We start from the raw sequence: 12995 nt of genomic DNA on the forward strand, positions 1-12995 counted from the left end.
TTCATAGAATGTTACCAACAAAAAGCATCATATAAACATAATATTGAGTATTACTTAATGATAAAATAAATCCACTTCATTTAGTAAATTTTAAGTATTTTTATCGTATAACAATATGTTTATGTAGAATAAATGGAAATGTAGCAAGCAGTGGGATCTAGGATACACGTCTCATCCTATTTTAGATTATATTAATGAATAAAAATCTTTCATTGTTTATGTAATTCACAGTTCACATCTTCTCTACAAAAATCAATCTTGATTATGTACATCAGTCAAGTACCTTTAAACTACATATAAATGTGTAAAACAGAATAGTCTCAATATATTGTCATTTTTTGCAGAGAATAAAGTCTATTTATTCGAATCGTTCTTGCCAGTGTAATGTTTTCTTCGGGTTTAGGCACCCGGTCAGTATCCTAGATCTCATACAAATCAATTGATTTATGTGGCACATATCTATTTAGTACCTCCTTGTACCAATGTTTATATGTTTTTAAACAAAATAAATCTATCGCTCGATTTCGTGGATTGGTTGAAGTTAGACATTAACACCGTTGAATACCGGCTCAGTGATCTAGTGGATAAGCGCTTGAGTGTGAGACTGATAGGTCCTGGGCTCGAATCTCGCGAGGCGGGATCATGGATGCGCACTACTAAGGAGTCCCATAATAGGACGAAACGACTGTCCAATGCTCCCAGGTTTTCGATGTTGGTCTAGCTTCAATTGACTCATGATCTCAACTATTGAAATAAATATACTTTAATCACTATGTGTATAATATAACTTTCTATGTATGTATGTATATAGGCATCAGGAATGTTACGTTATTCTGATGATCCAATGAAACTGGTGAATAAAATGAGTAAAGATTTAGAAATTGCATGTCATAATGGTAAGAAAACAAACAAACAAATTTATTATTTATGCAAAAAAATATAATACTTAATTCAAAGGTATCTTTTTCATTTCTTATCTATTGTAACAGTATGCAAATTTGTAATCAACTTATGATTGCTGTCATAATATTTTGTAATTAGCATTATCTAGCATAACAAGATATTTCATTAAACTTTTAATATACTTTAGACATGTCCGTTTACAATGTAACAAACTTTAAATAGTACTATAAAGTTGTATTATTTAGTTTGTCGGTATATGTTTCAGTGGTGAATTGTTCTTTCCCTAAATGCCCTTGTACGGCCGAGAGTAGGAGGAGTTAGCTCTCCCTTTCGAAATGCTCTCACATGACCATATGTATACAGCCACTTCCAGGCAAGTCCTACTCACTGCCTTCTCGCGACGGGTGGGTGTTGTTAACGAAATTGAAAGGACGGAAAGCGAATGTTCGTTGCTTTAGCCGGGAAGGTGGATATGGAGGATCTAACTACAAGAGGTGTAAAACCCTGATTCCAAACCAATGGGACCTAAGATCCTGGGGGAATAAATGGTGTATCAACCTATTATCAATCATCGGCTACCAAGTGACTGCATCTCTTAACGTTGATCCACTGGCTTGTGGATTAGACCATTAAGTGAAAGGCTCGTGAAGTAGCACCCTGAGAAAACCAGCTGTTTCAGTTTAGACACGCGGACAGTATTTCAGCCCTCATACAAACAGAATGAAGAAGTGTGGCCCGCATATATTTGGTGCCTCCTTGTACCAATGTTTATGTGTTTAAATAAATAAACAACCGAGCCATTCGGAGCTCGAGTCCTGAGCACAGGATCATGGATACGCACTCCTGAGGAGTCCCATACTTTGACGAAACGGCCATCCAGTGCTAAAATCGACTGATTAATTCAACTATTAAATTACTACAGTCTCTACAAATCTTCATTCTGATAATTATATTTATATTGGTTTAGAGGGCTTTTGGAAATCGCTAACCTTGTATTTTGCCTCGCGAACTAATTGCAATTACATAACCATCGGTAATAAAGAAGCGCTTGGCAATCGTTTCGTCTCAGTGTTAAACTCCTCAGTGATGTACACTAATAACTGCCATAATGTTCGAGTTCATTAACTTCTTGGCCTCTTTGTAAAAGCTTAACTTTAAGATCCCTGAGTTTACATTCAGTGATGTTAGTTTCTGATTTCAATCGATTCACGATACTTTGCAACCAGTATTCAACATTATAAGTAGGTAACCGCTTCATTATCGATATGATTGAACTCTCCTGTTACAGCTTATTACTATGACTTTTGGAACAACTACGTCTCGTAATTTATTATCAATAAACCCTTGATTATATTAGTAGTTTAAATCACCTACTGACTTTCGTTAGACGGCCATTACGAAACTTGATTGATATAATTCTATCAGCACTAAAAAGGACCCGACATTCATGACATTGATCCACTAATATCCAGTGACCAATCAATTGTAAAAATAGAAAACATTGACCAGCTTTTTCATCTCAGTTTGACAGTTGTCATCCACAGTACGCATCTACCTTAATCCAATCGGTTCATCTAAATTGTATAATGAATTTAACTAATAAATTAACGATGTTCAGTATCGTAATAAAGCTTATTATAACAGTCTCCTGTTTAATATCTGTTCTTGACTTCTATGTGGAAATTTTCCTCTCTCCCCGTTTATTCAAATTTTCAACGTCTATTGTTGTTTGCTTTTTTGACAGCTTCACGTCTGTCTAAAATGCTTACTAATCTAGAAGAATCACAGCCAAAGTCAAAACAACAACAGTTGTTGAAATCATCTTTGAGTAGTAGTAATAATAATACAAGTAATAATCTATTAGTCAATGAAACCACTGAACAGATTAAACGATTACAAAATCAAAAATCCATTGCATTGGATGTTGTACAAGCATGTTTATTTCGTATGACAGCTTTATTAGTGATGCATAAATCACAAAACCATGATCCTATGATGAATAAAACTAATTTAACTGGACAAGATCTTATTGTTGGTGATGCTGATGATAACAATGATGATGAGGAGGAAGAATGTCAAGAGGAGGAAGATAACGATGAATATGACGGTGACTCTGACGATGACGATGACAGTGATGATAATGATGATGATGACGACTTAGATGGTGATGAAGATAATGAAGATGATGTTAGATCATCTGAACGACAGAAACGCCATTATCCCCATCGTCGTAAATTTCATCATCATCTTCAATATGGTGGATCAGTTATGAAACGACTATTGCTTAAACCAAAACGATCAGTTTCTCGATTGAATAATCCCAACACTACAAACTTTCCCGTTCCTCCAGTGACAACAACAATGACAGTATCAACAACCGGTAATCCTAATTCTTCATGTCATTTAATCAATGATACAAAAAATCCTACAACTATTGATATCACAAGTACAACAATAACATCATCAAGAAAAAAATTGTATGTTATGAAAGGTGATACAGCAAGGCGTTTATTACAAGAAATATGTCATTCACCATTAAGATTATTTACTACAGAAATGTTAGAAAATGCTTTAGCATGTTGGCAATGGTTAATTGTTGGTAGACCGGAGTTAACTATTCAGGTAAGAATAAATGAAACTATCTTTTTTCTTATTTTTAAAGAGTTTTCTCAATATCCACCTGAAATGTGAACAAATCTCATCCATTAGTTTATAATACAATAACTTCAATAGTTGAAATCATGAGTCAACTGAAGCTAGACTACCATGGAAAATCTGGAAGCACTGGACGGCCCTTTTGTCATACTATGGGACTCCTCAGCAGTGTGTATCCATGATCCCCCCACAAAAACCCCTCCTGATAATATAATAACTGTTATATTCAAAAACATTTTATTTATTTGTGAATCTTCATTTACTGTATTTCTCGCCATTGCCCACCTTGACTTGCAATACTCGTAGAGTAACAATATTTACGATAATGTCATTCAACGCCGCTAGGTCAAACATGAACATGGCATTAGTTCATGAAATAATTGGTTGTCGAATGATGTAGTTTTCTTGATCATGATCCATGTCAGTTAATTTTAATTTCAGGCTGGTGATTGTAGGTAACATGGTTTCGTCTTCTAAATTTCAAGTTTTAACAGTTTTAAGAGGAAGTTAGTTGTGGCCCTAATAGTTCACTGGTAAAATCTCTGACTACGAAACTGATTAACACGTGATTTAATCCGCCAGAGAAAATGTATCCCCTCAATATTACAGGTACATCTTGCAGACGAGTGTCAAATAGCATGGAATCTATGCCATGAGTTTCCTATCCACCACCTCCAACCACCACCTTACATGTCAACATAGTACATGCTATGTCAAGTTATTCAAACTAGTGACCACTTTATAGGTTGATAGAGTTTCATCAGAACTAAGGAGGACTTGAAATAAGTGACATTGTACACACAACTAATCATTGATCAACCGATTGTAGGTTATCAAATTATTTTAAACTATTCATTCTTTTACGGTTTTATTTTAATGCCATAATCGATGATACTGTTAGTTCAATTCTGTTATATCTTGAATGTTGATTTCTCGATATACCGCGTATAACAGAACGCTAGAACACCAAAACCCTTCCAAGTCACAATAAGAAAACAGAAGACTAATGAGAGGAATATTATTCCAAACAGTGTCAATCATAGTACAAAATTGTCAGGTATTTATAGTTTTTAGTAAGAACGAAATCATCATTACAGTCCTCCAATCCACATACAGGAGGCTATTAGCATTGTCCAATCAGGAAGCTACACGTAAGAATTCTAGAATATTCTTCCGAATGATGATTGGATGGAACATCTTCGGCTCCTTCTGAGCCTCTTACAGCTTCCTCGAGTTCACCCGTGTTCCGTCGTCACAAATTCACTTTTGTTCCATTGGTTTTCTGTGGTTATGCAAATATGAATTATGATTACTTGAATTCTCTCAAGATTTCTTATCAAATTTTGCATTGTTCATTATTGTATAACATTGTAAATCTCTTTTTATCTACTATAAGACGTTACTCATTTCAATGTTATCGCAAAAATATACTTTTAACTGTTTTGGGAAGTTTATTTTATCTCATCCTATTGGGTGAGCAACAGTGTACATCTAAACACTTCAACAATTGCTAGTAGTATTGATATATTTTCTGTACTTCCGTCGTTTACTCGATATACGAGGGAGGGGAGTCATCAAATTGAAAACTTCAACAATTATGTTGGATGTTGACAACTAGTTTAATGGTTTTTTGCGTGTGTCTATTGAAGTTCATTGATTCTATCTTAGTAAGTCTAGTTTAGTTATCGTGCCAGTCAAAAGCATTGTACTTAAACTTCTAACTTCTTAGAGGATACCAGATGATGTACAATGTTACTTAGCTTTTCATTTTATGTCATACTAGATCACAAGAAGTCGCTTCATGGTATTTTGATACACACATGTTGGTAGTTGTATCTTCAATATGGCTTCTACGGCCAATGTTACTAGTATTGAAGAGAAGAATGTGTTACATCCTATCACTTTTACGCATTTTTAATGTTATAATAGGTATTTCTGTCGGGTGTCCAAAAATATCACTCGGGAATGTCTCTCGAAGCCTAAAAGGGGTTGAGAACATTTTACCCAATCAACATTGAACTGAAGCCTTTTAGAAAGACATCTAGAGAAATGAAGGATTAGGTGTCGCGTTTCAGTCGAATAACTACTTATTGTGTCACAATATTTACTGTTTCCTGAATTTTTTCGAAAGTCGAGGTTATATGAAAGCGGACATATACATACTGGTTTTTATAAATACCAATTAACCTAATAGGCTCCACTCAAGTTATTCACCTTTCCTCTACTGTTAGGTTTTATATGTAGGAGCAGTCTGGGACCATAGGAAACGGCTTAAAAGACAGTAATAAGCGTTAAAAACTCGTCAATATCATGTATGACTCCTGTAACCAGTAAATGTACCATGTTACATCAGATCAATTTTATTTTGCAATGACTTCTCCTGTTCAATGTTTTCAATTTATTCTTGGTTTCTATTTTCATATTATTGTTGTGATGCAGCTTTTGAACGAATTGAGTGATGCTTGGCAAATAACCATTCATCGACGTCTTGGAGTATTCTCTGTACATAATGCCGATGATGGCGAAGTTTTACCATTAATTGTATCAGATCAAATAAAGTATAGCCCACCAAAATGTAACACTGGTCCCCATCAGTTATGGTCACAGGTAATTACACGTGTGTATATATGTGTGTACAGCGACAGAAGTTTTTCATATTACTTGTTATGTGATAACCTTTACGCATATATAAGTGTACACACATCATTAATATTGATCGGCTTGTTGATAAGTTTTGTTATTTTAACTCTTTCTCTATACGATATCCTTCAGTCCCATGGGTGATGTTGCGTGTAAATCCATTCGTCACCACTTAATCCTTATTTCCAACTTGATTAACTCAACAGTTGACGAATTCTTGTCGAAAACATTCAGAAATCCATTTGATTTACAACGTCGACTATTATTATTATTCATAGTGATGAGCAAAAGTTTCCAAAATATGTCCACCTCCTCTCGACCCTCTGTTACATTAAAATCCTATGTTTCAATCGGCAAAATGTGTGATATAACTGGATTGTTTAAAATGTTTTTCTCTCCCTCAAGTTTATTCCTATATGACGTCAGTCACGTTATTACCAGATCCAAGATTCACGAGACAAAATAGAGAACCAGAGTATAGACTAGATAATACTTTATTCAACATAATTACAACCAGTTATACTCAGTGAGTCCGGAGTAGGAAGACTCACATATTTAATAGTCCATAGGTCAAGTACCTTATCTTTCTAGACAACATGACGTTATTATGCACTTCAAAAGTATTAGATTTCATAGAATTTCTCCAAAATTAAATGATAACTTGTTGTGTTCACTTGTGATCTACCCGTTATGACTTTCACCTCTGTCAATTATCATGTGAAAAAACTGCCAATTAGAATATCGACTTCTACGACCTCATTCTTGTGTTGAACCAACGGTATGTCAAACAGCACTAGCCGCCTTAAATCAACTGTGATTTCTTATTGGTCTTCGGTGTATTATCTTATTGCTTAGCCCACCCGTGTCAGTCCAGAATTCTATCCCGATCCCAATTGTATGAATCATGTATGTCAGACATAAACAGTTTATATACAAGCAAATCAGGCCACATCATGCCATAACATAGAAAATAACATTTATAGAAGATCAAGTCGAAAAATGGATAATATTATTAGAGACTATAACTATTAGATTGGGAATAAGTTAAGAATAGTCAATCGTATAATAGTAGTCAATAAGTCAAATGAAAGCGTATAATAAAGGGGATATGAATACACATATAATATAGTTGCTTAATGGTTATACAGTAACAATTCACGTATAATGTTAGTCCGTAAATAGATCCTAGCGGTTACTATTCATTGGCTTTTCGTTCAGATGTAACACTATCTGAACGTTATTCACAATTTTTAGGATTGTTGTTGACATGTTTGTTTTGATTGTGTTTTACTCTTGACTTGATCTTTGATTATACAGTTGCTTATCCTTTTTGAATGTTTATTTAATTGATGCTTATTTGAAACATTAGGCATTTTAAGAATTCTTTAACTTTCCTTACGTTCTGTCCTGTTCGATATTTCAATATTTTATCAGTCGAACTCATATTTCATAGTTGCTCCATATTCATTGATATTAACAAGACTGTATCATGTTGTATAACAGTTAGCTAGTGATCGCATAGATCTAAGCAAAGTGGACGGCTTTTTCCTTCTATGTAGTGTTTTTCATAATGGCGTCTGAACCTACTGTTGGTCACCGACTACCATGTGACTGCATCTCGTAACGTTATTCCACTGTCTTGTAAATTAAACATCTAGGTGTAAGGCTCATAAAGTAACCCTCTAAGAAAACCACCTGTTTCGGTTTGGACGCCTGGGAACTATATTTGATGGATAATATATTTTTATCCAAAAATATCAAATTTTATAAGCATTCAACGTTGTAATTTAATTTGTATTCATGTAATGGATCCACACAAAAATGTCACTTAACTGTATGTTTTCTTTTCTTCTTTTCTCTATTCGCAATCAAGTTTTTCAGTGAACGTCTATATGTTGCACAATCATCAAGTCAAGAACAGTTAGATATATTTTTTGATTTATTACAAAAAACTCTAGCAGGAGAAATTGCTTCATTAAATAAAAGTATACATACAGTACAAAATTCTTCAGAAACTTCAAAAAACTCACAAAAACCTCATTCTCGTCGTCATGATCATCCATCTTCAATTATAAGAGGACGTTTAACTAATAATGTAGCTGCATTAGGTGTACGTTGTCGTCTAGTTGAAATGTGTCTTAGTTTATTACAAAATACTGGATTTAAATCAAATTATTCTGGAGGTCAAGGAATATCAACTGATGAATTATCTAGTCATGTTGGTGGTGTAATGACAGCTGCGACAATAACAACAGGAACTGGTGGTGGAGTAGGTAGCAGTGGTGGAAGTGTTGTTAGTGCTGGAGGAAGAACTGGTGGAAGTAGTGGAAGTCAAGGTCAAATAGATACAGGATGTTTATTTCCTTTAGCTAGAATCGCTCTTCGAGAGAAAGCTTATGCAACTATATTGAATTATTTCACGTAAGATTATCAATCATCTGGTTTGTAACATACAGTTATTTATTTAGCCTTTTAAATTCTCATCAATATTATGGAAGTGAATATGCCATTGACTTGAACGGTATATAGATTCTTTTGGTTGGTAGATATTACTAAGGTTTTTAAATTCTCTACTCACTCAAAATCGCTAGCGTAATGCAAGCATCTGTAACACTGTAAACACTTGAACCATTAAATCATATTGAGTGAATATGTTTCTTTTGCACACTGTCCAAGTTTGAATCTTCCAATCACTACTGAACCTTCATGAAATACACTCCACATAGTAGGTACTGTATGCCATTTTTGGGCTATTGTAGCTCTTCATTTATTTCACACAAGTTGGTTGATGATGATTACACGATAATTAACTTTCAAGTCACTATGTTAACTCGAAATATGAAACACGATGAAGGTTTTCATATTCTCTTAACCTATCTCTTACTTACTTACGCCTGTTACCCCTCGTGAAGGAGCATAGGCCTCCCATTCTCCACCCAACTCTGTCCTGAACAGTCTAATTGTTTCCTTTTTATGTTTGCTCCCAGTTCTCGGTGCAGTGTTCTTTCGTCTTCCTCTTTTTCGTTTCCCTTTAGGATTCTAAGTTAAAGCTTGCTTCGTGATGCGGTTTGACGATTTCCGTATCGTATGTCCTATCCACCTCCAACGTCTTTTTCTAATTTCCTCATCAATTGGAAGCTGGTTTGTTCTCTCTCACACTAGGTTGTTGCTGGTGGTATCTGATCAATGGACATTGAGTATCTTGCGTATACATTTATTCATAAATACTTATACCTTTTCGATGATGATTGTGGTAGTTCTCAATATTTCACATCCGTATAGCAGAGCTGTTATCACGTTCGTATTAAGGATTCTCACTTTGATATTTGTTGATAGTTGTTTTGAGTTCCATATGTTCTTCAACTGTAGGAATGTTGTCCTTACTTTGACATTCCTCGCCTTTACGTCTGCTTCAACTATTCTCACTGATCAGAAATATAATCAGTTGGACGATTAAAACTCTACTCCATAAAAGCATTTAGATCATTGTCTTTAGGTTTTTATGAATATATTATTTTAATAAGAAATCTCGATTGTTTAATATCTTTTCTTTCTACAGAGTAAAACCACAATATCCCATCAAACATGATGCCGATTTATCTGATGAATTGAAGGCATTAAGTCGACTATGGAGTTTGATGCAAGCTGAACGTAAATATTTAAATACTAGTATGATTGAAACAGAAATGGATGCGTTGTTAGAGGCTGTTGGTCGTGGTGGTTTCATAGTTGGTAGTGATTTTGACTATGGAGCTGTTTATCTTTCGGATCAGATGACAGTTAATACACCAGAATCTATCGCTGTCGGTGGTGGCGTTGTTGGTGCTTCGATTGGTTCGTCAGGTTTTCCTACGAATCCTATGTCAACTGTAACAACAACGTATCACACTACAAGTTCTTCACCAAATATACGACATGTGAATTCAAATGTATTTACTGAATCATGGATTACTTCCAATGTAACAACAATGACAACTACTAGTATTACCAGTGGTGGAGCTACACTTCCAAGACTGCGTTCACAGGTTATGCTGTTAACGGATCAACCATTAGAACGTCCTGGTGTTGGCTCACTTATTCTACCGTCAGCTTTGAATTCTACAACTTCACCAACATTACAAAATGCGGCTGTTCTAGCTGGAACTAATATTGCTCATTCGGTTGTCTCAAAACGGTCCTCAGCTACTGGAGGTAAGTCGTATAGAAATGAATGAAGGGAAGTGTTCATAAGGCATTGATGTATATTTAATTCCGATAATTTCCTTTTTGTCCACGTATATCCTTTGAAAGAACCACATAATCAACAATGTTGAAGTTAGATACCGCGGTGTTAGGCAAAAATGGCAAATCAGTTGATAAAGCAGTGAATCTTCATCGACTGAGGTTGGATGGGCTATATACTAAACATGCCCAACCACCGTCTACCACAACACATAATATTTGGTGGTGTACGAGAAACGTAGGTGCATCCAAATCAGGTTGTGACATCAATCCATAAAGTCACTGACTGTTGGACGTAACTGTATAAGTAAATACTAACTACATTGTTGATACCAATGCAGTTATTTCAACTAATGAGTGGCGTGGCCTAGAATAAGTCTCGAAGGTGTATATGCATACTGTTATCATCTCCGCTACACCCATTTATTTCTACAATTATTACTTCCTTCTGATGTATTATGGGAAGCGTTGTATAAATGTACTCCATTTTATACTACTTGTGACTGATTGATCACCATGTTCACATTCCATACAATTATAGATCAACTTTCAAGTATTTTCCTCTTTCAGTGACATATAAGAGACAGTCGTCTATGTTCGTCAATCTCAAGCGATACCTAGTTCTTCAATGAAGCGAACAGTTACTCAGAAGATATTTTTTAACATCATCTGTTTGTAGTTGAAAGATTAATAATCGAATCTCAATTTACTACACAGTTAAATTTGAATCTACGATTTGATAGTTGTTATTTAAGTGGAGTAATGAATAATCCATCACTGCTTCACATTTTTAGACGTATGCAGTTAGGTGAAATATAGTGAGATTGACTCATGTTAAAAATGCCCTCTCATGAACTCTTACTTATTTCTTTGTGGTGATAATTTATCTTCTATTTGTTATAATGAACACTTCTTATTGGGTTAACAACCAGGATATGTTTGTGACAAAGTTGACTTAGTTCTTTAACTTAATGATTTATTTCATTATCAGAGTTTTGTAGTAGGTAATACTGTTTTTTAACGTGTAATTCAGCTTTATGCTATTTAACCGTTAAGTCGCTAATCCATAATATCATACGATGCCTACATTTGTTCAAATAATCGATTAAATGGTCGTCAAAAATGTTTATACTCTTCATCCATCTTGATTGATAGAATCCAATCACTATTTAAAGGTACATGACATTCATCATTAGTTAGTGATCGATCGATCGTACATATCACAGTTCTAAAGTCAGTCATGTAGTCAGTAGTAACATCTCATATTGTGAAACTGAGGGTTTTAGTACTACAGAAAAATTGGTTTTATCAAGATCGCAGATACGCCTTGGTGTTTAGTGCTACTTAGCACGAAGCCGAACTCTCACAAAACAATGTTGAGGTCAATCCTTTGACCCACTAGATCAGAAGGAATATACTTCGAAAGTTATTCAGAAAATTAACTTTTAACGATAATCCTTTTCATTCCGGTCATCTGTAACACTTATACTTAAAATGTTACCTCAATCAAACTGGAATTCTAGAAATTAATATTATTGTAGCAGAAAAGATTGATAATCTAAACACCACACAAAACTGCACACAACCGTGCACATTCTCAACAAACAATCACGAGACTCACGGAAACGGGTATACCAGACGGTGATGGTGGCGACTGTTTCTGGCCCCATGACAATCCGTCTTTTCCATATCAGGGATCACATTTCTGGTTCAGACTTCTTAATCGATACAGGAGTCGAAATAAGCATCATCCCACTCGAACTCTCACGACGGCAACACACCACATGTAGCAAGGTGTCACTTCAAGCGGCCAATCAAACTATTATCAAAACACACGGAGAACAGTCTCTGACCTTCGACCTCGAACTTAGACGGCTCGAGTGGGATAATGCTTATTTCGGCTCCTGTATCGACTAAGAAGTCTGAACCAGAAATGTGATCCCTGATATGGAAAAGACGGATTGTCATGGGGCCAGAAATAGTCGCCGCCATCACTGCCTGGTATGCCCGTTTCCCTGAGTCTCGTGGTTGTTTGTTGAGGATGTGCACGGTTGTGCGGAGCGCCGTGCATTTGCACCATATTTTTAATGATACCAACAAACTCCGGTGGTCCGCTTAGGTGACTTAGGAAGCTGTCTGGAAAACGATCTCTTCTAGACGAGGATCTGGTTGGTCTGGAGTGGATCGTGGCAATGGTGGCCTGTAATGATGCCAGTTGGTTTGTTAGCTCTGCTAACTGCTGTTGAAAGTTGGATATACTGCCTTTATCCTCTTTACCGGTACTTAGTACTGAGTTAACACCGTGACTATCTGGGTAAATTTACATCATCTTGTCCGCCATATCTGCTAAATCATCTAGATTAACACTGAGAATTTTTCTCACATTACGTGGTAGACGTTGAAATCACATTTGTTTTAGCAGGGTTTCGTCTAGCTTATATGGACGGACGTGCTAGCTGTTTCATATGTCTTAACAGCTGTGATGATCTTTTGTCTCCCAATTCACATGACGTTAACAGTTGTTGTAATCTTTTTTCATCTGAGACTATGGTGCGCTGAATAACCGCAGCCTTTAT

At 35.5% G+C, this 12995-nt stretch overlaps 1 protein-coding gene across 1 annotated transcript in view; it reads left to right on the forward strand.

Moving 5' to 3' along the window:
• The window catches only part of SH3BP5_2 (SH3 domain-binding protein 5), a gene marked incomplete at both ends in the record, with an annotated part of 87506 nt that overhangs the window by 54658 nt on the left and 19853 nt on the right, over positions 1 to 12995 (forward strand). Inside the window, 5 exons of the mRNA XM_051219397.1 lie at positions 812 to 896; positions 2648 to 3525; positions 5998 to 6165; positions 8072 to 8619; positions 9758 to 10389. Coding sequence (XP_051067091.1) covers positions 812 to 896; positions 2648 to 3525; positions 5998 to 6165; positions 8072 to 8619; positions 9758 to 10389 — 2311 coding nt within the window. The remainder of the gene's footprint in view (positions 1 to 811; positions 897 to 2647; positions 3526 to 5997; positions 6166 to 8071; positions 8620 to 9757; positions 10390 to 12995) is intronic.

This window comes from Schistosoma haematobium, chromosome 4, assembly GCF_000699445.3.
Source record: "Schistosoma haematobium chromosome 4, whole genome shotgun sequence".
In the NCBI taxonomy this organism is placed as follows: domain Eukaryota; kingdom Metazoa; phylum Platyhelminthes; class Trematoda; order Strigeidida; family Schistosomatidae; genus Schistosoma; species Schistosoma haematobium.